Here is a 23,067-nt window from a genome sequence, read left to right as displayed (position 1 = left end):
ACACACCGTGCATTAAAAAAGAGTTCTCCGAAGCATGCGGACATTTCGGAGGAGATATTTACTAAATCTTCCTTTTGCAACTTGTATGATTTTTGCCTCTCCGGCCGATGACTGACATTTCTCTGCGGATACAATCGTCCCTCTCATTCGCTGACGTGATACCAGGATGAGTCAAGCTCCCGCTAATCAAGCCAGGCGGCGAGCGGAAGTAGGTCCGATAAAATAAATCAAAGCAGAAAACTGCGAGGCATACCGCTCGCACGTATTCTCGCTGTTGAGAGAGAGATCGTCTAAAACATGTACGTTTTCTGTTGATGTATTGCCAGAGTGAAAAAAGAGAAGGCTTTTATCGTCAGTTATAAAAACTTAACGGAAAAGCGACGGTGTGGGTGTTTTATTCTGAAACCGGAAGTAGTGCGATCGCGCAGCTCGCTCGATCCGCGTGGCAACAGGCTCCAGCTGCGGCACTCGGAGCCGCGGCGGACGCCAGGCGGCAGACAGGACGGTGTCCCGGGGAGGACGTCAGCCGAGATGGCCCCGGCGTCCCCGGAGTGAGAAATGGGCTCCGCAGCATCGCAGCCATGGCCAGATCCGCGAACCGAAGCGCCGAAGACGGGGAGCCGGGGGTGACCGCCCCCGGCGACGGCGGGGAGGCGCGGGACCTGGCCGAGCCCCGGGAACTGTCTCTGGAGGAGGTGCTGAAGTCCTACGAGCAGCCCATCAACGAGGAGCAGGCATGGGCGGTGTGCTACCAGTGCTGCAGCGGGCTCCGGCTGCCCCGCCCGATGCCCGGGAAAGTGGACCGGGTGAAGGACCCGTCCTCCATCCTCCTCCACCGGGACGGAACCGTGACGCTACGGCAGGAAACGGCGGACAACGGTGAGCCCGAACTTCATTGCTAAATTTCCAAATCGAAACATTTCGTCTTCGCGCAATGGCTTCTGTCGGTGGAGAAATTCAGCGCCAGGTGTTGTTGGAAAGTGCGCGACTTGCACTTTGATTCGGCTCGGATTTCTCTCCGCCTCTCGGCATCCGGATGTTGCGGAATTGAGACTTTTTCAAATGGCTCCCGCTGGATGCCCCGGTAGAACATTCCGCGGCGGACGGCAGCAAACATGGCGACCAAGTTATAAATATGATTCGTTTTCACATATTCCCTCGCCTGTTTTCAGGTTTTACGATAGCGGATATTTAAACTATCCTACACAGAATATCCACAAGTTTTGATTCTGTTTTAAACACGATGCTTACAGTTACAAGAACCAATCAACGTTAAATGTTGTGAATCCCTAACGGAGTTCGGCGGGACTCCTCGCCAGAAGACTGTCCTGTCACTCCAAAGCAGAAAAACATCCCTGCTTTTTGCACCCTCACCTGGATTAGATGCTGCTGCTGCTGCTGCAACTTGACGTGGCGGTACACAAATAGAGGGTTTGTTTTAGGCACACTGTTTGGGAAGTTGGTGTTTGCTTGCTCTCCCCATGCCAACAATGATGACTTGTATTATGCCGCTAATGATAAATAATTCATGGGGTTCAGATTCTCCCTCACATACCCTCGTGGAGGAACCCGAATGGATGGATGTGCAAGTGTTCCAGTATTCTTTGCCTCCTGGAATTCAACTTAACCTGCATAAGATCTTTCACATGTGTTCGCGTACCCGCTGCGAGGACCAATGTCAACTTTACATCCCAACCTCCCTAATTTCATATTTCTGGCATAATAGGCTTTTTAATTTAATGGCCTGTGAAAGGTTTCTTAGTGAAACGTAGGGTTACGAAACTTTTATATGATAAGTTTGCAATTCATTATTCTGAATTAATCAATATTCGAGAGCAGAAAAGTACATTAAGGTTTGCATTATGACGGAACCACTTTACATCGACTTCAACCTCAACATCTTGTTTATTTTCCCGTCATTCTTGGAGACGGACTAATAGACGAGTGCAGAGAACACGTCTGTGTTTCTTCAGCGTGACCTCTGTCGCCTCCCCGGATCCAGCGGCTGGATTTGTTTTGACAATTTGTCTTTCAGGACAGCTTTCATAATAATCAGCGGCCCAACTTGTAAGCCTCTATCTTCTATCACAGAGAAGAACGTGGTCTGCACGCCGGTGAATTAGTTGATTATTCCAAAGTGGCCTTGGACGTATTGTTTCTGGATTCGAACCCCAGGATGTTGTTGAGCGTTGACCGGTGACGCTGAGCAACAATCAGGGATGCTGCTATCTTCCACAGCAAAGTATCTCCAACACGCTACCTCGACACATTTTGCGTGACAAAGCGTGATTAAAATGAGTTAATTTTCTGAATGCCTTATTTTTTTTCTGTAATGAATTAATCAAAATGAATGCGTTTAAGGCCAGGTCCTAGTTTAAACACGATTTTGAATTAAACACAATTTACATTAACAATGAGCTCATCAGAATTTGAAAAAAAAAATAGATATTTTTAATTGTTATTGCTTCCGGCTTTTACTCGATTTGCATTTGTCACAAATGTCGGATCATTGGCGCCTTATTAGTTTTATTTAATTTAAATCTTAGCAGCGTCGAGCTCAAGGTTGTTGTTGGAATTGAGCGCAAATTCCTCCTCCTGAGAAACCTAGAGAAATTAACATCAGCAGCCAGGGTGAGAGAGGAGTCTCAATATTTGACCAAATAAAAGTTAGAGCCGGATAAACACACACACACCCACACACACCTACCCACATTCACACACACACACACACGCCCCTGTTGCCTGGTAACAAGTCGTACAGCACCTGTTAAGGAATCTAACAGGAAAAAGTTTGTTTCCTGGAGACACTCGGTGCATCTCAACACTGCAAACAGTGCTTTTCACCTAGAAGCAAACAGAAATGTGCAGAATTAGCTTATCAAAGGTCACATATTGGCAAACTCAATACAAATGATTAAAAAAAAAAGCCTGGAAATGCTAGAAATGAATACAAAACACCTAAAAGTCAGCAAGACATGATGGAAAACTTGAGCCGAAAATTGGCCACTCATTCATCCATCCATCAATCCAGTCCCGTTTATAATCTGTCTTGTATTTTCCTGACAAACTGCAGTTGCAGCCTGGGTGTTTTTTATCCACCAGGCGACCCTCGGAGTAATTTAACAGTAATTACAGCAGATAATTGAGTGGAACTAAAGCGTGACTGTCAGGGTGAGGATGAAGGCCGCCTGCCCCTTCATTGGTGGCTGCAGCAAAATCCGTCTTAGCCCAGAATCATCCTGAATGCTCTTCTAACGGAAATAACATTTGCCTTACATGCATTGTCTTGATAAGACAAATAGTTTGACTTATAGTATACAGGACTGTCTCAGAAAATTAGAATATTGTGATCAAGTTCTTTATCCTCTGTAATAAAATTACAAAAATAAAAATGTCATACATTCTGGATTCATTACAAATCAACTGAAATATTGCAAGCCTTTTATTATTCTAATATTGCTGTATATGCCTTACATCTTAAGAAAACTCAAAAATCCTGTCTCAAAATATTAGAATATCATGAAAGAGTAATTTTTGTTTTTTTAAAAATTGCATTACAGTAGATAAAGAGCTTTATCACAATATTCTAATTTTCTGAGACAGTCCTGCACGTTTGTATCCATATGAGTGTTATATCACGGTGACGCAGCGATCGGCGCTACATCCTCAGAGTGGAGTCTCCGTGTTCTCCCCGTGTCTGCGTGGGGTTCCTCAGAGTTCCTCACCAAACACATGCAGGGCGATCGCTGGAGACCCAAAATTGTTCAGAGGTGTGACTCAATGGTCTCCGTGTGACGTGCATGAAAGAGTGAATGGTTCATGTTTGTGTATAATGTGTGATGAGAGGATGAACGGTTGTATGAGTCAACATGTGACCCTCTGATTGGTTGATGTGATAAAGAATAAATGAAAGTATATATATCTCAAGGCTCAGACCCTGCAGTTCGTCTGTGCTTAAATTAAATCTGATGGCCGTTCGCAATCAGAATCCTGCGTGTCCGCGATGCCAGTGACAACGATTGACTAAGAGCGTTGACTTTGTCCTGCAGGAGAAGCTCCTGGGTTCGTGTTTGAAGGCCGTGCTCTGAGGGTCACTGACCCACAGCAGGAAGTCAGACACAAATGGCTCTTGTCACAATAAAACCCTCCATCAGGAGCAGTAAAGGCTAAAAACCGAGATGCGCCTCGAAGCATTTCTTAAAAACATTAAATTCCTCCAAACTGTATTTTGCTCAACAGAAGAGGAATGAAGGTTATTCGCAGCAAGACGGAGTATTTGTGTGTGAATGAAAGGAACTCAGGTGGAACGGTGAGGCTACAGGGAGTGGAGATCAAGAAGCTGGAGGATTTTAGGTACTTGGGGTCAACAGCCCAGAACAACGGAGAGTGCGGAAAAGAGGGGAAGAGACGGGTTCAAGCAGGTTGGAATGGGTGGAGAAAAGTGTTAGGGGTACTATGTGATAGAAGACTATCAGCCAGAATGAAAGGAAAGGTGTACAAGACAGTGGTGAGACCAGCGATGATCTATGGACTAGTAACTATTACAATGAGGAAAAGACAGGGGACAAAACTAGAGGTAAAAGCGATGAAGAGTTCTCTTTGGGAGCGACTAGGATGGATAGGATCAGGAATGAGTCTATCAGAGGGACAGCACATGTTCGATGTTTTGGAGAGAAGGTCAGAGAAGCCAGACTGAGATGGTTTGGTCATGTACAGAGGAGGGATAGAGAATATATTGGTAGACGGATGCTGGAATTGCAGCTGCCAGGCAGGAGGTCTGGAGGAAGACCAAAGAGAAGATTTATGGATGTAGTGAGAGAGGATATAAAGGTAGTTGGTGTGAGAGAGGAGGATACAGAGAATAGGGTTAGATGGAGAAGGTTGATTCATTGTGGCGACCACGGAAGGGAAAAGCTGAAAGGAGAAGAAGCAAAGACTTAAAATACTTCGCAACATAACACAGAACTCAACAACTCTTCACCGAAGCAGTTATTTTGTATTTAAACTTAACAGAAAACTCCGTATTTAACCTGTTGTCCTTCGCCCTCCTGTACCTGATTACCATGGCGACACTCATCTAGTGTGTGCATTTCGGGAGAGAATAGGTCCCGTCTTCAAATGTCAAGTGACAAAGTGCATTGCAGATATTAAAAGGCAACATACAAATGCAGGAAATACTCAAAAATAAATGAAACCCCAGCAAGAACTGATATAGAGACAGAAACCCCAGCTGGTCTGGCTAGCACCTAGTGGTGTGTGTGTGTGTGTGTGTGTGTTTGTGAGAGTGTGCACGTGAGCAGTTTGTGCGTGTGAACGGGTGAATGTGATCCCGAGTTGAATGTGCACCCAGGTTTTGGCTCCACGGATACACCGGACTAATATCGCAAAAAGCAAACCTTGTCTTCCCTAGTGAGGACCATTGTTTGTGATTTCCACTTCCTGGTCAGGTGACCACTTCCCGTCAACCTGCCTTCCCCAGCAGACATTAGGATCGTACTTTATTGAGATTTAATCAGCATTAAAATGTGATCAGGTTAAGTGGGTGTGGGCGGAGGCCGAAACCCACCGCCGTGTTAGTTTTTGTATCGAGTTATTGTCTCCTCTCAACCTGAGCTTCAGTTTTTTTTTTCAGTTTTTTCTTCAAACCCAGCCTCCTTTTGTGTCTCTGACCCCCCGACTGTGGGAAACCGAAACCGAACGATCGCCGGCTACGCTACTGGCATATTATTCAAACCTGTTTGACAGCTTTCTCAGGGGGCTCGTTTCATCTGCCCTTGTGTATGTGTGTGTTTGTGTGTGTTTGTGTGTGTGTGTGTGTGTGTGTCTCCTGCTTATAAACTTTTGAGAAAAGATTTGCTGCTGGCCTCATCAAAGTCTTACAGTTTGATCTGACAGATGGAGACACACACACACACTCACACACACACACACACACACACACACACACACACACACACACACACACACACACACACACTGTCAGGCTGCCTGGAAGGACACACACACAAAAACACTTTCAGGCCTCCTGGAAGGACACACACACACACACACACACCGAACACATACACACACACACACACACACACACACACATACACACGTACACACACTTACAGGCTGCCTGGAAGGACACACACACACACATACACACTTTTAGGCCTGGAAGGACACAACACACACGAGCCAATAACACAGATGGAAAAACATGACAAATCACATCAGAAATTATTTAGATATGACTATCGTGTTGACAAATAGAAGAGTGTGTGTGTGAGATTGTGTCTCTGCCTCAGGGTGTGTGTGTGTGTGTGTGTCTGTCATAATACAGTGTCAATTTCAGTCTTTTGTTGCCAATCGAAGCACCATCTGTTAACACCAGGAACACAGAGGTTCACTTTGTCCATCTCCACTTCGGGTTTTTGTTGTTCATCCGTTCGTCTCTGTCCTCTTTCATCTCTCCATCACTCCGTCCCCCTCTCCTCCTCTCCTCCCTCTCCCTCTCTCTCTCTCTCTCTCTCTCTCCCTCTCTCTTTCTCTCTCTCTCTTTCTCTCGCTCTTTGTCTCTTGCCCGTCTCCTCCGTCGCTTCTCCTGTTTCTCCGCAGTAAGACCTGCTGATCGAGGGCTTTCAGGCCTCTCGGGTGTCATTACGGACATCTGAGATGGAATGAGGAGGATAAAGGTGGGGGGGGGTACTCTCTCTCTCTCTCACACACACACACACACACACACACACTCACATGCACATGCACGGGAGTCCACTGCGACACAGCGCCGCAAGCCATGTGCAGAAATACATTGGTTAATACCGGGAAGATTGAAAACGGGTGCCTTTTTTTTTTTTATTGTGATCGTAAAAGTCGCCGGCGCCGTAAGGAGCGGGGCTGCCGGCCTTGCCCTCTGCTGATTGGATGATTCAGCACGTTTGACAAGCAATGATTGGAGCCCCCGCCTCCCGGCAGCACACGATACGCCGTCCCGTTGATGGATGATCGTGAAGTTCTGATGGTGTTTTGACTGAAATGACACCGGATGATCATCTCGTTCCCTTTGCCCCATCCATAAATCTCCTCTCTGGTCCTCTTCCAGCTCAAACCTCAGCATCCTTCTACCCAGATCTCGACCGTCCCTCCTCCTTCCATACCCGAACCATCTCAGTCTTTCATTGACTGAAAAATGTCGTCTCCAAAAAAAAAAAAAAAAAAAAAATCACTGTTGTCTCCGGCGCTTTCGCTCTTGGTGCCAATGCCATCACTTAGCAACGCCGGGCGGTCAGATCCTGAAGTTGTGTGATCTCCTCTGTTGTCTCCTCAGATGACACCGGCGGGCCTCCTCTTCTTCCCAGCGCTGAGCAGCAGGTGAGCGCAAACGTCCCGCCAACAGGGCTTTACATCTTCACAAGTCACGGAATCCGCGCCCTCCTTGATTTTCTTTCTTCTTAATCCATCCATCCATCCGTGCATGCATGCATGCGCGCAGCTGGTCCGATCCCTGGGCGTTGCCATCTACCGGGCCCTGGACTGGGGCCTGGACGACAGCGAGGAGAGGGAGCTCAGCCCGCTGCTGGAGCGTCTCATCGAGCGCATGGCGAGCGGCGACTGCGACGCCAACGGCCCCGCCAACAACGGCGCGTATGACGAAGGCTACAGCGGCCAGGAGGAGGAAGAGGAGGAGGAGGAGGAGGAGGAGGGAGCGCTCAGGCCGGTGTGCACTTTCCGCCAGGTGATGGCGCTGTGCGCCTCGCGGCTAGCGAACCCCGGTCTGGCGGCGGACCACTACCCCGCCGTTTGCAGGGCGCTGGTGGTGGAGACCATGGAGCTGCAGACCTTCCTCGTCAGGATCAGAGACGCCAAGGAGGTGAGAGGGCGGGGCGCCGACAGGAAGTGGGGTGTCGGCGTGCATTTTCCAGCAATTTTTCATTTACTATTTCTTGTTGATTTCCTGCAAATGATCTGATAACATTGATTGACTTTGGCTTATTGGTGTTTATCGGAAGTGATTGATGTCTGCTGACCTCCGGGTCAATAATCAGTGATTTTAATGGTGATATATCACAAATGATGATGATTTCGATTTTCAAATATTCTTGTAATGTATTTTTGATGCAGTCCACGTCATGTGTATCACCTGTTGAACTATTCCAAAGCTCCAAATATTCCATCTTCCTTAGAAACCCGGTTTTTGTTGCCTCTTTTTCGCTTTGTATCTTGAGGGTTTTTTTCTTCGCTATTTATGCCTCCAGTGCTGTATGTGTGTGTGTTATTAATATTCCAGTGTATCTGCTCCGGAGGCTGCAGCGATTTTACCAGTACAGGATTTAATGGCCACGTCCGCAGCATCCTGACACCTATTTAACACCTATCTGCGCACTTTTATTCTTTAGTTATCTTTTCCAACCAATTCAAAGTTGTTTTCTTGCTACCTTTTGTTTAATTTTCAGTAATTTAGCAGGGATTTATTTTGTTAATTTCATTAATGTATCCGTCAGTTTTTATAGATTTTTCAGTAATGTATTTCTGTCTTTTTTTGTAATTTTTCCGATAATTTTTCGGTATTTTTTTGTGTGTAATTTTTCGAACCATTTTTCAGGACTTTTTTTTCAGTAAATTTATCAGTCATGTCGGGATGAGTCTGTGGTAAATTTTATTTTTTTTGTAAACCAATTCCTGCCAGGCCTTGGGTAATTTAGGCTCGAGACAGATAATGAGATGAATGAATGAATGAATGAATGAATGAATGAATGAATGAATGAATGAATATTGTGACATTCAATCGGGTGTAGGACTGTTGGATGCAGAATTCAGACACGTCCTGGGATACCTGGAAAATCCGTCTGACAGGCATGGAAGCTAAAAGGGAGGGCGATTTGTATAAAAAGAATAAAACAATAAATACATTTACATTTCACAAGGAGACATTTCCAAAAGAGGAAACATCTCCCTCTTAAAGGACTGAGCCATTTCATGGATGATATTACAGTTGAGCGCGTAGCATTAGATTTATGGACTAGATTAGCCCATCTGTCCTGGGAGAACACTAGATCCCTCCAATATGAATCAAAATGTGCTTATTTATATTTGTTTTGTCGTTTGTTTTCACTGTGGTCGAGGCTTTTCCTGCCGAAATGAGGTCCCGGGTGTTCTCCAGTTCATTATTCAACCGCTCCAAAACAAGTCACTCCCTGCAAACTGGGGCAGCTCGACTCAGTGAATGGAGGAGAAAAGTTGATGGAAAGTCGAGTTGCCTTGGTAACCGTAGGCGACAAAATATCTTCTTCTTTTTTTATTTTCACCCCCCCCCCCCCCCCGCTCAGTGTTATTTTATCAGGGGTGCAAGAGTGTTTTATTAAGGAGAATATAGGAACCAGGCGCCGGCTCGGATTTGAAAATCATCAAGAATTAAATGAAAAAGTCACTGAAAATATTAAAAAAGATGAATAAAATAATCACAAATTTAGAAATCACCCCCTTCTCTTAAACCCACTAACTCCTTTTCATCCATCCATAAAGCTCCTATCTCCAGAACATCGAACACATGCTGTCCCTCAGATGGACTCGCTCCCGATCCGATCCGTCTGCTCAAGACTCAAGTTTTAGATAAATAATTGTGTGTGTTAGAGAGCGAGAGAGAAGGTCTGTAGTTTATTTTTCAATGATTATGCGTTACCGCCTCACCAGATGCTGAAGAAGATCACGAGCGAGGAGAGTCTGGAGGACAAGTCCGCCGCCGAGCTCAACACCCTGGAACACCGAGACTGGGTGAGTCCACAGTTACGGCGCAATTTTAGGAAATTGCAGGTGGATGTTTGCTTACTCTGTGTGTGTGTGTGTGTGTGTGTGTGTGTGTGACCCGCCACCAGGCTCGTCTCTGGGTGCAGCTGATGAAAGAGCTCCGGCAGGGAGTGAAGCTGAAGAAGGTCCAGGAGCAGCCCTTCAACCCTCTGCCCACCGAGTTCAGCCTCACGCCCTTCGAGATGCTGATGCAGGACATTCGGGCGCGGAAGTTCCAGCTTCGTAAAGTCATGGTGAGAGAACGTCTCCGACGTCTTAGTTCAGGAGGTCTGGCGTGTTCCTAAGAAGTAGCCAGACCTTTTAGCTTAGCACCTTAAGCTCAAAAACCATCCGCAGAAGAAGGAGATGATGACACAAGACAAGATGGCGGTGGAAGCTGCCATGACGTTCATGCTCTGCATGGCGGGAAAAACAACCGTGGACAATCAGATGGGTCGGCCTGTTCGTATCTTCTGTCGGGTTTTATGACTAAAAACACAAGAAGGCGATAGTTTTAAAAAATCCGCCATCTACAAGCTGTATCTGCAAATGCTAACAGCTGCATGTGCAATGTTTTTTCATACTCTTGTGCACTCCTTACCTTTCACCTGGTACTTCAGACCTTAAGACACTTTATAGCCTTGACTTGTTACTTATACACTTTATAGTTTTATTTGTATTTCTTATCCCCCCCTTTTCTTTTTTTTTTTACTGTTTATACAATTTTCTAGTATTATTTATTATTGTTACGTTTTACTTGAAACTCCGGCACAACAATTTCCTTCGGGATAAATAAAGTTGTTCTTATTCTTATTCTTAATTCCCTTGGAATACCAATGGAACTGTAAAAAGACCCTGCTTGAGGGAAAGAGTAAGAGTGGGTCCTGGTTCCTTTGCATGAAGGGATGGTCTTGTTCCTGAAAAGGATTTAGGAACTGCAAAAAGCCAACGCGGGACAAGTGTTTGTTTGCTTTTTAGCCATTCCAGCCGAGCTTGCAGCCTCTAAAAACACACATCGATAGAAGCGACTCCGATTCTATGCGGCATCTTTCACCGTCGGGATGATTCCCAAAAGCAGGGATTGAGGCGGTAACCCCACATTTTTGCGTCGGTCTCTCCTCCAGCAGGAAGCGGACTGACCTAGAGGCTTCTCGTGGATGGATATATAATTCAGCCTCGGAGCACAAATATTAATGAAGGCCTCTCCCTCGTGCTATTCTGGGCCCCCCCGTCCCCGCGCTCACCCGGCCTCCGTCTTCTCCACACCGCATATTTGGGTCGTTTGTCTTGAAATAACCTGTTGTGGATTTTCCACATTTTTTTGCCTTTGTGTTATTTTACGCTTTTTACCCGTGCGAGTGTGATCCTGAACAGCCTTGTGTGTCCCAGGTGGACGGCGACATCCCGACCAGGGTGAAGAGGAACGCGCACGAGCTGATCCTGGATTTCATCAGGTCGAGACCCCCCCTCAAACCGGTGAGTTCACCCTCGCGCGGCGATAATACCGTTGAAATCCCCCGGGAGCATCGTTTACAACGCTCCCGTCGTCCCAGGTGACGGAGCGCAGCCTCCCCCCCGCCCCGCCGCAGCACCAGTGCCTCCACGACCGCGTCCTGGCCGAGATCAGACAGGAGAGGAAGCTCCGGCCCGTGGACCCTCCCGCCGCCAGACGTAAGAGCCAATCGCAGGACGGAAGACGCGGCGCAAACCCCGCGGTGGTCATTTTGCAACAAATGTTTTTATTTGAAGATGCTTTTCTGAATTGCAGTAAAGGACTGTAAAGATTCCTATTATTTTAGATAAGAGGGCTACATATATATATAAAGACATGACATATAGAATTAAAAACCATTAACCCCCTCATTCGTATCTCATATAGAGACATACCATTCACTCGTTCATTCAGATGTTATAAAGAGAAAAAAATCACTCATTCACATCTCATATTGAGGCATAAAACATTCAACCTCTCATTTCCATGTCCTAAAAAGACATACCACCATTCACTCTCATTCAAGGGTTATAGAGAAAAAAAACATCACATCTCATATTGAGATATACACCCATTCACTTGTACATTCAGATGATATAAGAGAAAATAAACAGCGCTCATTCATATCTCTTATAGAGAATTACAACCATTCCCTCTCTTGTTCACTGCAGTGTTGCCGTAGCAACTTGTTTTTCTAAAAGCATGTGCTTTATAAATGGAAGGCGAGGTTTTTCTGACCCCGTGGATCAAAACTAGTCTGCGAAGGTCAAACCTGAGCGTGAGCGTCTCTAGCGGGGAGCCGCAGCGTTTTTCCATTTGCACCCAAACTACATGAACAGCAAGAGTCAGGTTGCAGAAATCGACCCGTTATTTACAGACGGAGGTCATCACCCTTACACACACACACACACACACATGCGCTAAACCCACAATATGAGAAGATAATCTGATTTATGGTAGGATCCTGCTGGTAAATTGTGACGACACTGTACTCAGCTCGGTGAAACTGATGATATTTGATACTTTTAGTTGCTCAGTTGGAAGAGAGGTCGCCCCTCCATTGGGAAGGTTGGCAGTTGGTTTCCTGGCTGTGTGTGTGTGTGTGTGAATGGGTGAATGTGATCCAGTGTAATTTGGAACGGTTGTTCCAAATGGTATGAATCCAGAGCGGGCGTCCTGGCGCGCAGGAAGCGGATCAAACCGATGAATCATTGTTTTTTCTGTTGGATTTAGAAGAATTAAGTCAATTCATTTTGTTTTCCCGCAGCCTTCGGCTCCCTACCCTGCCTGCTGGCGTCGTGTCCCTGCGACGTCAAATCCACGTCCTGCATCGACCTGTCCGTGTCGGAGCTGCGGCCGCCGCCGGTTCGCCCACGCGTCCTGCTCAAGGCGCCGACGCTGGCCGAGATGGAGGAGATGAACATCTCCGAGGTGTGGCGGCCGGGATGGCGGCATCGTCGGATGCATTTTTTTCCGAGCTCACCTTGTTTGCCTTCGCCGCAGGAGGAGGAGTCCCCCGACGGCGGGGAGCTGAGGAGGACGGAGAGTTCCCCCACCCCGCTGAAGAGAGACCGCTCCTTCTCGGAGCACGACCTGGCGCTGCTGCAGACCGACCCGTTGTCCGAGGCCGACCAGTTGGGCGCCGTCCTGAGGGCGGCGCGGCCGAGGTCCAGGACGCTGATGGCCGGCGGGGCTGCGCCTCATCACAGAGGTCAGTGTGAGTTCAGCGGGCCACAACACTCAAAGATGCTCCCACTAGATCAGGGGTGTCAAACTCAAATTCACAGAGGGCCAAAATTAAAAAAAAGAACATTGTCAAGGGCCAGACCAATTTTTTTTTATTAATTTATCTATGTTTTTATTATCTTTAAGATACAGTAAACTACTGTATTAACCATCCTAATATATTACAATTGAATTTTTGCTTAAATACTGAAACCAGAACAGGTTTAAGAAAATAATAAAAACAAAAACTGAAAAAAATATCAGGCTTCTATATCTTTAACTTTATTCATTTTAATTGTAACCTAAATCTTTTCATCACAGACCGTCAAGGCCAACACCTAAAAAAAAATATCTCTTTCAACTTTGAACAGACCATGCCATCGGTAAATAAAATAAGCATGACTTATTGCTTATTGCTTATAAGTATGACTTTTTGCTGGGGTGCTGGGGGCAGCCGGGCCAATATTGGCCGCGCGTAGATGTCGTCACAGCGTTTTGACGCTTGAATTAAAAATGTTTTAAATCGGGCGTCAAGCGTCAAGGCGTCAAACGCCACCCTTGCGCGACGCTCTGCGCCTCAGCGCGGACTTGCGCTCTGTCGCTGACGTCGCACATACACAATGAATGGCTGCGCTGACGCCACCCAGCGCTTGACGCATTCAATGTGTAGGCACCTTTAGCGGTACGTGCGCTGTATAACGGGCCGGCGGGTCAGATGTAATACATATTCTAAATCATCTCGCGGGCCAAATATAATTGTAGTGCGGGCCAAAATTGGCCCGCGGGCCTGAGTTTGACATATCTGCACTAGATGGTCTCCTGATTTGATATGTCGTCCAGCTGAGGGGTTGATGACCCTGTGACATTTCTGACATCCCATAATATTTCCATATATTTAAATATATATTTTATATATGTATGCATGAATGTATGCATATATATGTGTGTGTGTGTGTGTGTGTGTGGTGTCTCTGACATCCCATTTTTTCAATATCTTTATATGTATATGTGTGTGTGTTTATATATGCATGTATGAATTTCTGTATATATGTATGTATGTGTATACAGATAATTCATATCACTTATATGTATATGTTTTTGTATGTGAATAAATATATTTATACATATCCAAATATATATATATATATATACATACATGTGTGTGTGTATATATGTATGTATGTATGTATGTATATATCTATATCTATATCTATATATATATATATGTGTGTGTATGTATGTATGTATGTATATATATATATATATATATAAACTCAAGTTTGATATGTTTACATATCATATATATATAAAACATATAAAATCTTGGCCCAGTAACATCTCTGACATCCCATAATATTCCTCTGTCCCGAGCCGAGGTGAACCAGAGCTGTGGAAATTCATATCTCAATGTAATATTTTTTCTATATCCACACACACACACACACACATACACATACACATACACACACACATGTCTATATACATTTACACACATATACACATATGGAAATCACGTGACACAGAGATAAGCTATTTTCTCCTTTTTTCAGTAATTCCATGGAAACTCTGTCTAATTTAAGGTATTCCTCATCATTTAATTTAGCTAATCACTGTCTAATTCCTGTTTTAAAATGTATTTCTTGTCATCGGGGTTGTATCCCGCCTTTTAGGCTGATTCGGCCGTATGCAAGGTCTGCCGTGACGAGAATCGAGATTTTCATGTTAGCCTAAAAATCAGCACGAACGCCGAGTAGTGACAGAGGGATTCTATCATTATGGGATGGTCTGGTGAATTCCTGGAAATGACTGTTTTCAAAGCAGCAGGTTCAGAGTCCAGGGCATGTAGTTCACATCCTGGCCAGAAGGGGGCATCCCTTCATTTACCCTCCCGTTCCCGCCTCCCTCCTTCCTCTTGCCTTTGTGTTGGAGACGTTCCCGCCGGCAGGGAGACTCTGAGGCGCTCCCGGCGTCCTGTTTTAACCCCGTGAATAACGCATGAGCACTGTGGGTCACGCACGGAAGCCCCTGATGTGATATTCATGGCCTCGTCCCGTCGCTCCCTCCCCGCCGGGCTCGCGGGGTTTATCACCACCATCACCCCGGTTTGTCATGAAACTGGTTTCATTCGATGTGGCTAGTCTCAGATCACACACACACACACACACACACACATACATACACATATATATCACCATTAGGATGAAGGCCTATCAACTTGGATGCCGTCTCAGTCTGTTTTCTGCTTTTAATTGTCCCACAAATATACATGTTGACTATTTTCTGTCCGCCCCCCCCCGACCCAGCCTCGTTCCCCGTGGAGGGCTGGGGCGCCGCCTCCCCCGCCCGCCTGTCCCTGAGCGCCGTGGACGAGTCCACCGAGGCCTGGGGGTCTGGGTCGCGCTCCGAACCCGCCGACGAGTGGATGGTGAGAAGAGCTTATCCTCCATTTATTCCAATTATATAAATCCCTTATTCATCTTCATCACATATTATTCTCATATATATCTATTAAAGCAGCCTATTCCATCCGACATCATTTTTCTCCCTCTTTGTCACTTTTATTATTCTTATTATCTCTCTAAAATCTATATTTTTTGTGCATATATATATATGTACTTTGTCCACGAGTGTCAAATAAGACAAATAATATGTATTGTTATTATTATTATCATAGTTTATGTCCGATCCATCTCATTCTGAATATATAAATATTTACATGTTATATGTATATATATATATATATATTTACCTTTATTTTGTGACAATGTATCTCTATCTATCTATTGGTCCATCCATTCATCACATTGAAAGTCAATGTAAAATAGGTTTTGCTTCCTCCTATATATTCTACACACACACACACACACACACACAGGCCCTCCCTCACCCCCTCCTTCCGTGTCTCCTGCGGGCCCAGGAGGAGTTCAGCCACCCGGTGGAGAGCCTGGCCCTCACCGTGGACGAGGTCATCAACGTGCGTCGGGTCCTGGTCAAGGCTGAGATGGAGAAGTTCTTGCAGAGCAAAGAACTGTACAACAATCTCAAGAGAGGAAAGGTAGCGTGGAGTGGGGCCGGCTTACCGCTCATGTGTTATCGGCCAGCTTAGATTGAACCGTGTGTGTGTGTGTGTGTGTGTGTGTTTGTGTGTGTGTGTGTCGTCAGGTTTGCTGCTGCTGCAGAGTCAAGTTCCCTCTCTTCTCCTGGCCGTCGACCTGCTTACTGTGCAAAAGGTATTGAGGAATTGAACGAATTCCGCTGCAGAGTCGAGCCCACAGAAACACAAACACACACAAACACACACACACACACGTGTAATCATATAGCAATCGCCATCTTTCATTCCTCCTAGCGAGTGGATTCATTATGAGAACAGTGTGTGTGTGTGTTTTGGTACCAAACTCTCGTCTGCGCTCCTTTCCAGATCGGTGTGCGGCTCCTGCAGCGCCAAGGTGACACGCCGTTCGTGCCGCACGTTTGTCTCGCTGTGTTTAATGTCGTCCTTTTTTTTTTTTTTTAAGAATCCCTCTGCATCCCTGTAGAATGCTGTTATTGTTCTGCCACGTTAACTCTTTGTGTTTTATTCTTTGTCGCTGGTCGTGATTGTGTTGCCTCCTCTGCAGGCGGCGCTGGACGTGGGGGTCTGTAGGTTCGACCTCCAGTCTGTGTTTTTTTTTAAACCTTTTTATCGTCTGTTGTCATCGCTTGATGTGTGTCGTGCGTCTCTTTTTTGCGTCAAACTCCGTCGTGATTTGTATTTAAGATTGTGTGCTCATCCACGTGTCGGTGGATTTGTCCCCTAAAACCCTGTTTGTTGTTTCCTGCGTCCAGATGAAAATCCCCTCCAAGAAGATGGCCCACATCCCAGTGTACACGGTGGGCTTCCACAGCACCCCAAAGAGCCAGGAACACAAAAGCCACGTCTACAAGTTAGTCCGTGCACGTGCATGCGTGTCTGTGTGTGTGTGTGTGTGTGTGTGTGAGATGCCGTGATGTCACAAAATGAAAGAATTTTTCGAGAACTGAGACCCAGATTTGAGAATTTTTGGCTCCTCCGGCTAAAAATATGTTTTTAATGTGGTAACGGCCAAGCTGGCCGATGATGCCGGACAAGAAATGTACCCCAGTCTCTAAAAGAAAATATTTATTTATTTGTTATTTGTTTATTTATATATATTTTAAATCGCCCCCAAAATGGCGACAGGTGAGATGCTGCATGCGTGCCGCGACTATGAGCCAATCAGGGATCAGGATGCAGAACAGAAAGCTCTGGTTGGTCCCCATCCTAGCCTTCAATATATTTGAATTAATCGATATATAAAAATACATTTATACCGCAAAAACCTGGAATGTAGTGAAAAATCCACAATATAAAATTGTATTTCGATTCTTTCTGTATGTTTTTATTTTTTAATAATTTTTTTTTTTTGGATTTCAAGCCTGCGCTGCAATATTAATATTTAATTTTAAATTTTTATTTTTTAAATTATAGTGTGGATTAAACAGGATTTGAGACCTTCTCCACCGTGGTAGTACCTGCATTACAATATTGTCAGAAAACTTGGGTCTTTTTTTGAGACAGGGTCAATGAAATTAAAATCAAAAATCCAGATTTTACCTGCAATACGACGAGGAGCTGCTGTATTACAATATTTTGCAGATGACACTGTGATCTGCAGCAAGAGCTTTCGGACGATCACAGGACTTCTTTCGCTGGAGGAAGGACTCTGATAAAAGCAGGTCAATTTAATCAATTTAAATCCAACTCCTCAAGTAAATCGACTCAATCCAATCACAACCCCCTTACATAAGGCGTTTCTGAGCATTTATTACATAATAATTACCCAGCTGTCCGTAATGCGCTGCTTGTTGGCGCTGGAAACATCAGGAATGTCAGGAGGCGCTCGGCGATGTCTGGAGCGGTCACACGGAAGCGGCGGCGGCGGCGGCCTCCGCTGGACCGAGGGGTGGGGTTTGTGCTCAGCTCTGGTTGCGATACTTGCTAATTTGCAAAGAAGTATAATTTCAGAAGATTTGATTTCAGTGATTCATTTTTTTTTTGTTTGCTTTTGCGCTTGTTGACAAGCCCTGACTTGAAAGTAGAACCGATCGATAAGCGGCCCCATAGATTGACCGGCGTCAACCCCGTCTCTCGTCCAGTGACGGCCGGGATTGAATGAAATGAATGAATGAGTTGATTCATTCACTGAGGACAGTGAGTGTGAGAAGACACCAATTGTTTTTAAGCCAAACAATAGCTTAAAAAAATCTAATTACCTCAAACAAATAAATAATGACTCCATGTGCGCTTAGCTAAACATTAGCGTAGCCGCAATCCACAGTACCCTTCCTGCACGGCCTCTGACATTTTATGATCGCACCGTAATGACGTATGGGTTCCTGGGACCCCCGGAGGAGCCAGAGCTCCATTAAACCGTTATTACTGTTATTTACGGCTCTCATTCTCACGGGGTTTAACGTCCCGGTAAGCCTTCCAGGAGCCGCCGCCATCCAGCCAAGCTGCGGCTGGGAGTTCGGTTCGCAGCCTCTGGTTGTTTTCCAGTTCATCGGGTCATTTCTCGTAGATTTAAGGCAACGTCAATCTTCAACCCTGCCGTTGGCTTATTCCGGTCCTAAATGAAGATGTTCCTCCGTGGGCCCAGGAAACTTTCTGCGGCGCCGCAGGCCAGAAGAGCTCCCGGTTGCTCGATTTCCTCAGCTGAGCGGTGACCGGGAGGGGTTTTAAAAATGAAAGTATCTGGAAACGGGTGCAGCGTATGAGCTCTACCTCTGGAGCTGCAAAAAAAACAAGCTTGGAAGAAGGAGCTTGGATGGTTTTCGGAGCTGAAGCGGTCCCTGGTCCCTCCGAGAACCATGCAGGACTGGTTCCCGAACCCGAAAACGGTTCCCGGAGTGACAAAGGCTCTCCAGGGGCACTTCGGCAATGACGTCTCTTAGAAAAATGCAAATCCACGGCGGAGGAGCTCTGCCTGTGCCGACACGACCGCCGGGGATCGTGTCAGCGCACGCGGCTCGGGGAACCGGCGCCTGCAAGCTAATCGATACGCTTGCGTTGAATGAAAAAACTTGACAGAAAATGAATACGGGTGCTTCCTTTTGCGTCCGCAGGTCGCTGCGCCGCCTGTCCCGCCGCTCGGTGGAGGAAGAGTTCCCCCACCTGTACGCCCACGGCTGCACGCTTCGCGACATCTGCGCCGAATGCACCAAGTTCGTCGCCGACGTCATCTCGTCCAGCCGTCGGAGCCTGGACATCCTCAACAACACGCCCAAGAGGGAGGCCAAGCCCGCCGCCGCCGCCGCCGCCGTCGAGAGACCGCCGCTGCAACGCCAACCCCGCTTGGAGAATCACCCCCAACGCCACAGCCGGTGGTCTGGCGCGGCATCGTCCTCCCCCTCGCTGTATCACTCGCCGCAGCCGCGCAGCCGTTTCCACCAGTGACCCGCCACCCTTTTCCCACCTGTTAGTGCAAACCTCTGCGCGGACACCGAGGGGTTAAACAGAAGTAACGGAGTACTCCTCCGGGAGCGCCGCTGTCGTGCTGCAGTGCCGGGTAGAAAACAAGCTGCTTCTTAGAAACACGTCGGCCTCATCCACATCACGTCATCTCACTTCAACACACACACACATGCACGCTTTGGTCACGTGCGCGGTCCAGGAAGTGCCCGCGTCCCGCTTAATGCGCCCCGGCTCCGAAACATCTGCCACGAATATCTTGCGGCCAGAGGTGCTTTCCGGGCTTTCCGGCCCCCGGATTGGAGACGGAGTAGCAACTGGAGACACGAGACGCCATGCGGACCGGACGGGGCTCGCTCAGCCCGTGGATGTGAGGTCAGAGACGGGCGGCAGCGGCGGCAGTGGCGGCGGCCGAGTCGAAATTTAACCCTAATAATCATCTTAGCTCCTTCTCGTTGCCTTGTTTTTAACCGTGAATGTAACACAGACACAGAGAACTCCTACAGCTAAAAAAAAAAATCTCATCGAATAGAAGTTTATTTTTAACCGACCAATGAGGAGCAGAGGCCTCGGCGGCGGTGGCGGCGGCAACAGCGACCCTGAATGTGCTGATGCGTCACGCCGACGACCACTCCTCTCACCCCCACACGGACGCTTGCAATCCGCTCTAGTTTTGTAAACACAAGTAAACCTCAGCTGAATAAAGTCTAAGGAACACAAGGTGTGTGTGCGTGCGTGTGTGTATGTGTGTGTGTGTGTGTGTGTGTGTGTGTGTGTTTGGGTGAGCTGCACCTCATGAATGATGCATAGTTTTGTGAATATTTTGCCAGAGAAGAGAACCCTCCCCCCCTCGCCTGTCTGGTTCCTCCTTTCCGAGTTTCAGACAGACAGACAGGAAGTGAGACAGTCACCTGAGACAGTCAACTCGCCCCACACCCTGAGCACGGTTTTGCTTTTGACACACACACACACACACACACACACACACATATACACACACACACACATCCACACACACGTACACTCACTGCACGCCTCTTGTTGATCCTCTGAGGCTATCACTTCCTGTCCCCACAGAGGCTCTGTGGAGACAGGAAGTTGATTTTGTAGTTCTGTAGTTCCCCCCCCCCTTGGTATTGTAGTCTTTCTCGTGTCCCATTGGTACTTTGGTTTTTGAGGGTGTTTATTTTTTTTTAAGAATCCCTCACACACATTTCAGTGCCGTGACAGTACTGCCCGCTGAGTCCACTTGTCAATCAAATACAGCTCCACACACACACACTCAAGAGTCTTGATGCTCTGATTTCAGCTCCTGGCTCCTTCTGGAGCGCTGGATATTAGAGATGTTAAAAATAATATCTGCATAAAAAAATGTAAAAGTACCTCCTCGAGCCACTTCTGTAAATCATGCACGACCGTCGTCGGATCAGTTCTCCGAAGGGATAGAAAACACCTCAAGGGTCAGCACGACCCATTTATGGTTGCGTGCAAACACTTGGTCTTGACTTGGTTTGTGCAAACAACAACAGACAACACACTAAAGTATAAACTTCTCACTGCAGGTATCAAAACTTAGAAGCGACACGGTTATTGCAGCAGTATTACTGACCTCCGTGCACCAACTGTTTGAAACGACAGTGTCTGTGCGGAGGTGGAGTTGCCGTTTAAAAGGCCTTGGGTGAAGTTAAGATGCTTTAGCCGGTCAGTGGATCCATAATGCGTCAGCGTGGCTCCGCCTTCCCCTCCTTCATCGCGCATAAACCATCCACAGGTCGACGTGTCTATTGGCTGGCACCGGGACGCTGCGTCAAGCCGGAGATTTTAAGACAGGCGCAGACAGGAAGTGGAGCGATTATTCTCACTTTCAAAATAATTATTATTGTTTGACCCTCTTGTTCTTGCAATTGGATTTTTTTTTTTCTTTTTTTTACAGATTTACACTTCCGCTGTGTTCTTCATTTTGGCTTAACCAGATTAGAGTGAGTTTATATCGTTTATTGATATGTCGGGTCAGTAATTTAATCATTGGCGCATTACAGCCTGTATTAAAAACTGAAATGTAAAAGCTCGATAAAGAGGAAGTCTGAGGGAAGAGTGTTTACATTTTTTGGGAAACATTTAAGGAATCTTGCCTTTTGTAAATGAAATTTTTTAAAATGATATTGATGACTTTTAATTACGTCCAATGTTCTGCCTTCATCGTGGCCAGGGAAGTTCCAGAGTAAAGGTGGGTTGATAAGTAAGAGATGGAAATATAATACGTTGTTGTCAATATGTCAATCTATAAATATAAACTGGTGATTTTAATAATAATAATCACCGTTTTATTTTAGGCACCTTATTGGATACTCAAGGACACTGTGCAAAATCCAGATTTAAAAGAAAATTTAAAAGAAGCAACAAAAATAAATACAATAAAGATGAAAAAGCGGTAAAAAAATAAAGAAAGTAAAAAAGGGACAGAGCATTTTTAGCCAGAAGGATTTATCTATTGTCTTTCCACTCTGAGGGAATGGAAGAAGAGTTATTTTTCGAAGGCCCGGTTGACAGCCAGTAACAGTGATACAAGATATAATGAGATAAGATGTGTATGATTTATGCACGGTAGACAGGTAGACATAACAACCTATATGAACTAAATATGAAGGAAATGTTCAAAATCAGCATTTGTTGATAATTAAACATTGGCATAATATGGTGTTTTCGAGGCAAGCGGATCAGGTAATGTGCAATGTGCACTCATACTGTACCAAATAGGGTGTTTTACATTTGGTCGTTCTGTAAAAAAACACAAAAAAAGGGGTAATAGAGAAAAGCATCAATATTATTTTACGTCTAACTCTCCATCCGGATCTATTTGTTGGTAACTTCTAAGATGAGATAGGCTTTATTGATCTACGACGGGGAAATTTGATGGATTATCTTTATCAATTTATTCCTGCTCATTTCTTCCTATGTATTTATTTCATCTCTTTCTGTATGGAGCCTCGGAGACCACTCAATTCCCAGCGCGATCAATAAAGTATATCAGATTCTGATATCAGACAGAATAAAAGATGTACGACGACAACAACAACAAAAAACAAGGTTTCTTCACTTGAAGACATTTCACGCGCTCGCCCGAGAGGCTTCTGTTCAGAAAAAGAATTGTAAAACATCTTCAAGTGAAGAAATTCAAGTCCAGTTGCCACGACAAGAAGAATTGGACGAGAATTCACCATGACCTGGATGATTGAGAACCACCAGACCAAAAAAAAATATAATAATAATAATAATAATAATTATTATTATTTTATTTTATATATATGAGAGATGAGATGAGATGAGAACAACTTTATTAATCTCGAAGGAAATTGTTGTGCCAGAGTTTCAAGTAAAAAAAAAAACAGTAATAGACAATAGTAGAAAGGAGGAAGAATAAGAAATATAATGAAATATGAATTGTCTTAATTGTTAGCAGTAACTACAAAGATTGAAGATTCCCTGCGGCTGAGGGAAGAGGAATTAAAAAGAATTAAAAAGGAATTAAAAAATAAAAAAAAAAATATATATATATAGATATATATATATCGATAGATAGATAGATAGATAGATAGATAGATAGATAGAT

At 45.6% G+C, this 23,067-nt stretch overlaps 1 protein-coding gene across 1 annotated transcript; it reads left to right on the top strand.

Moving 5' to 3' along the window:
- The first annotated feature begins 420 nt into the window (after window positions 1-420).
- Window positions 421-20,177, top strand: spire2 (spire-type actin nucleation factor 2). Its single transcript, XM_086163608.1, has 15 exons — window positions 421-879; window positions 7,313-7,356; window positions 7,478-7,855; window positions 9,676-9,756; window positions 9,858-10,022; window positions 11,158-11,244; window positions 11,322-11,439; window positions 12,528-12,691; window positions 12,764-12,971; window positions 15,289-15,410; window positions 15,903-16,040; window positions 16,148-16,215; window positions 16,407-16,434; window positions 16,814-16,911; window positions 19,112-20,177. Exons 1-15 carry the CDS (start codon window positions 582-584, stop codon window positions 19,440-19,442), a joined length of 2,328 nt encoding a protein of 775 aa, XP_086019734.1. The 5' UTR covers window positions 421-581; the 3' UTR covers window positions 19,443-20,177.
- The last annotated feature ends 2,890 nt before the right edge of the window (window positions 20,178-23,067 follow it).

This window comes from Fistularia commersonii, chromosome 17 (genome assembly GCF_037954325.1).
Source record: "Fistularia commersonii isolate RoL2024-O1a breed Wild chromosome 17, RoL_Fcom_v1.0, whole genome shotgun sequence".
In the NCBI taxonomy this organism is placed as follows: domain Eukaryota; kingdom Metazoa; phylum Chordata; class Actinopteri; order Syngnathiformes; family Fistulariidae; genus Fistularia; species Fistularia commersonii.
The sequence above is the reverse complement of the archived record's forward strand: the minus strand, read 5'-3'. Positions and strand labels throughout refer to the sequence as shown.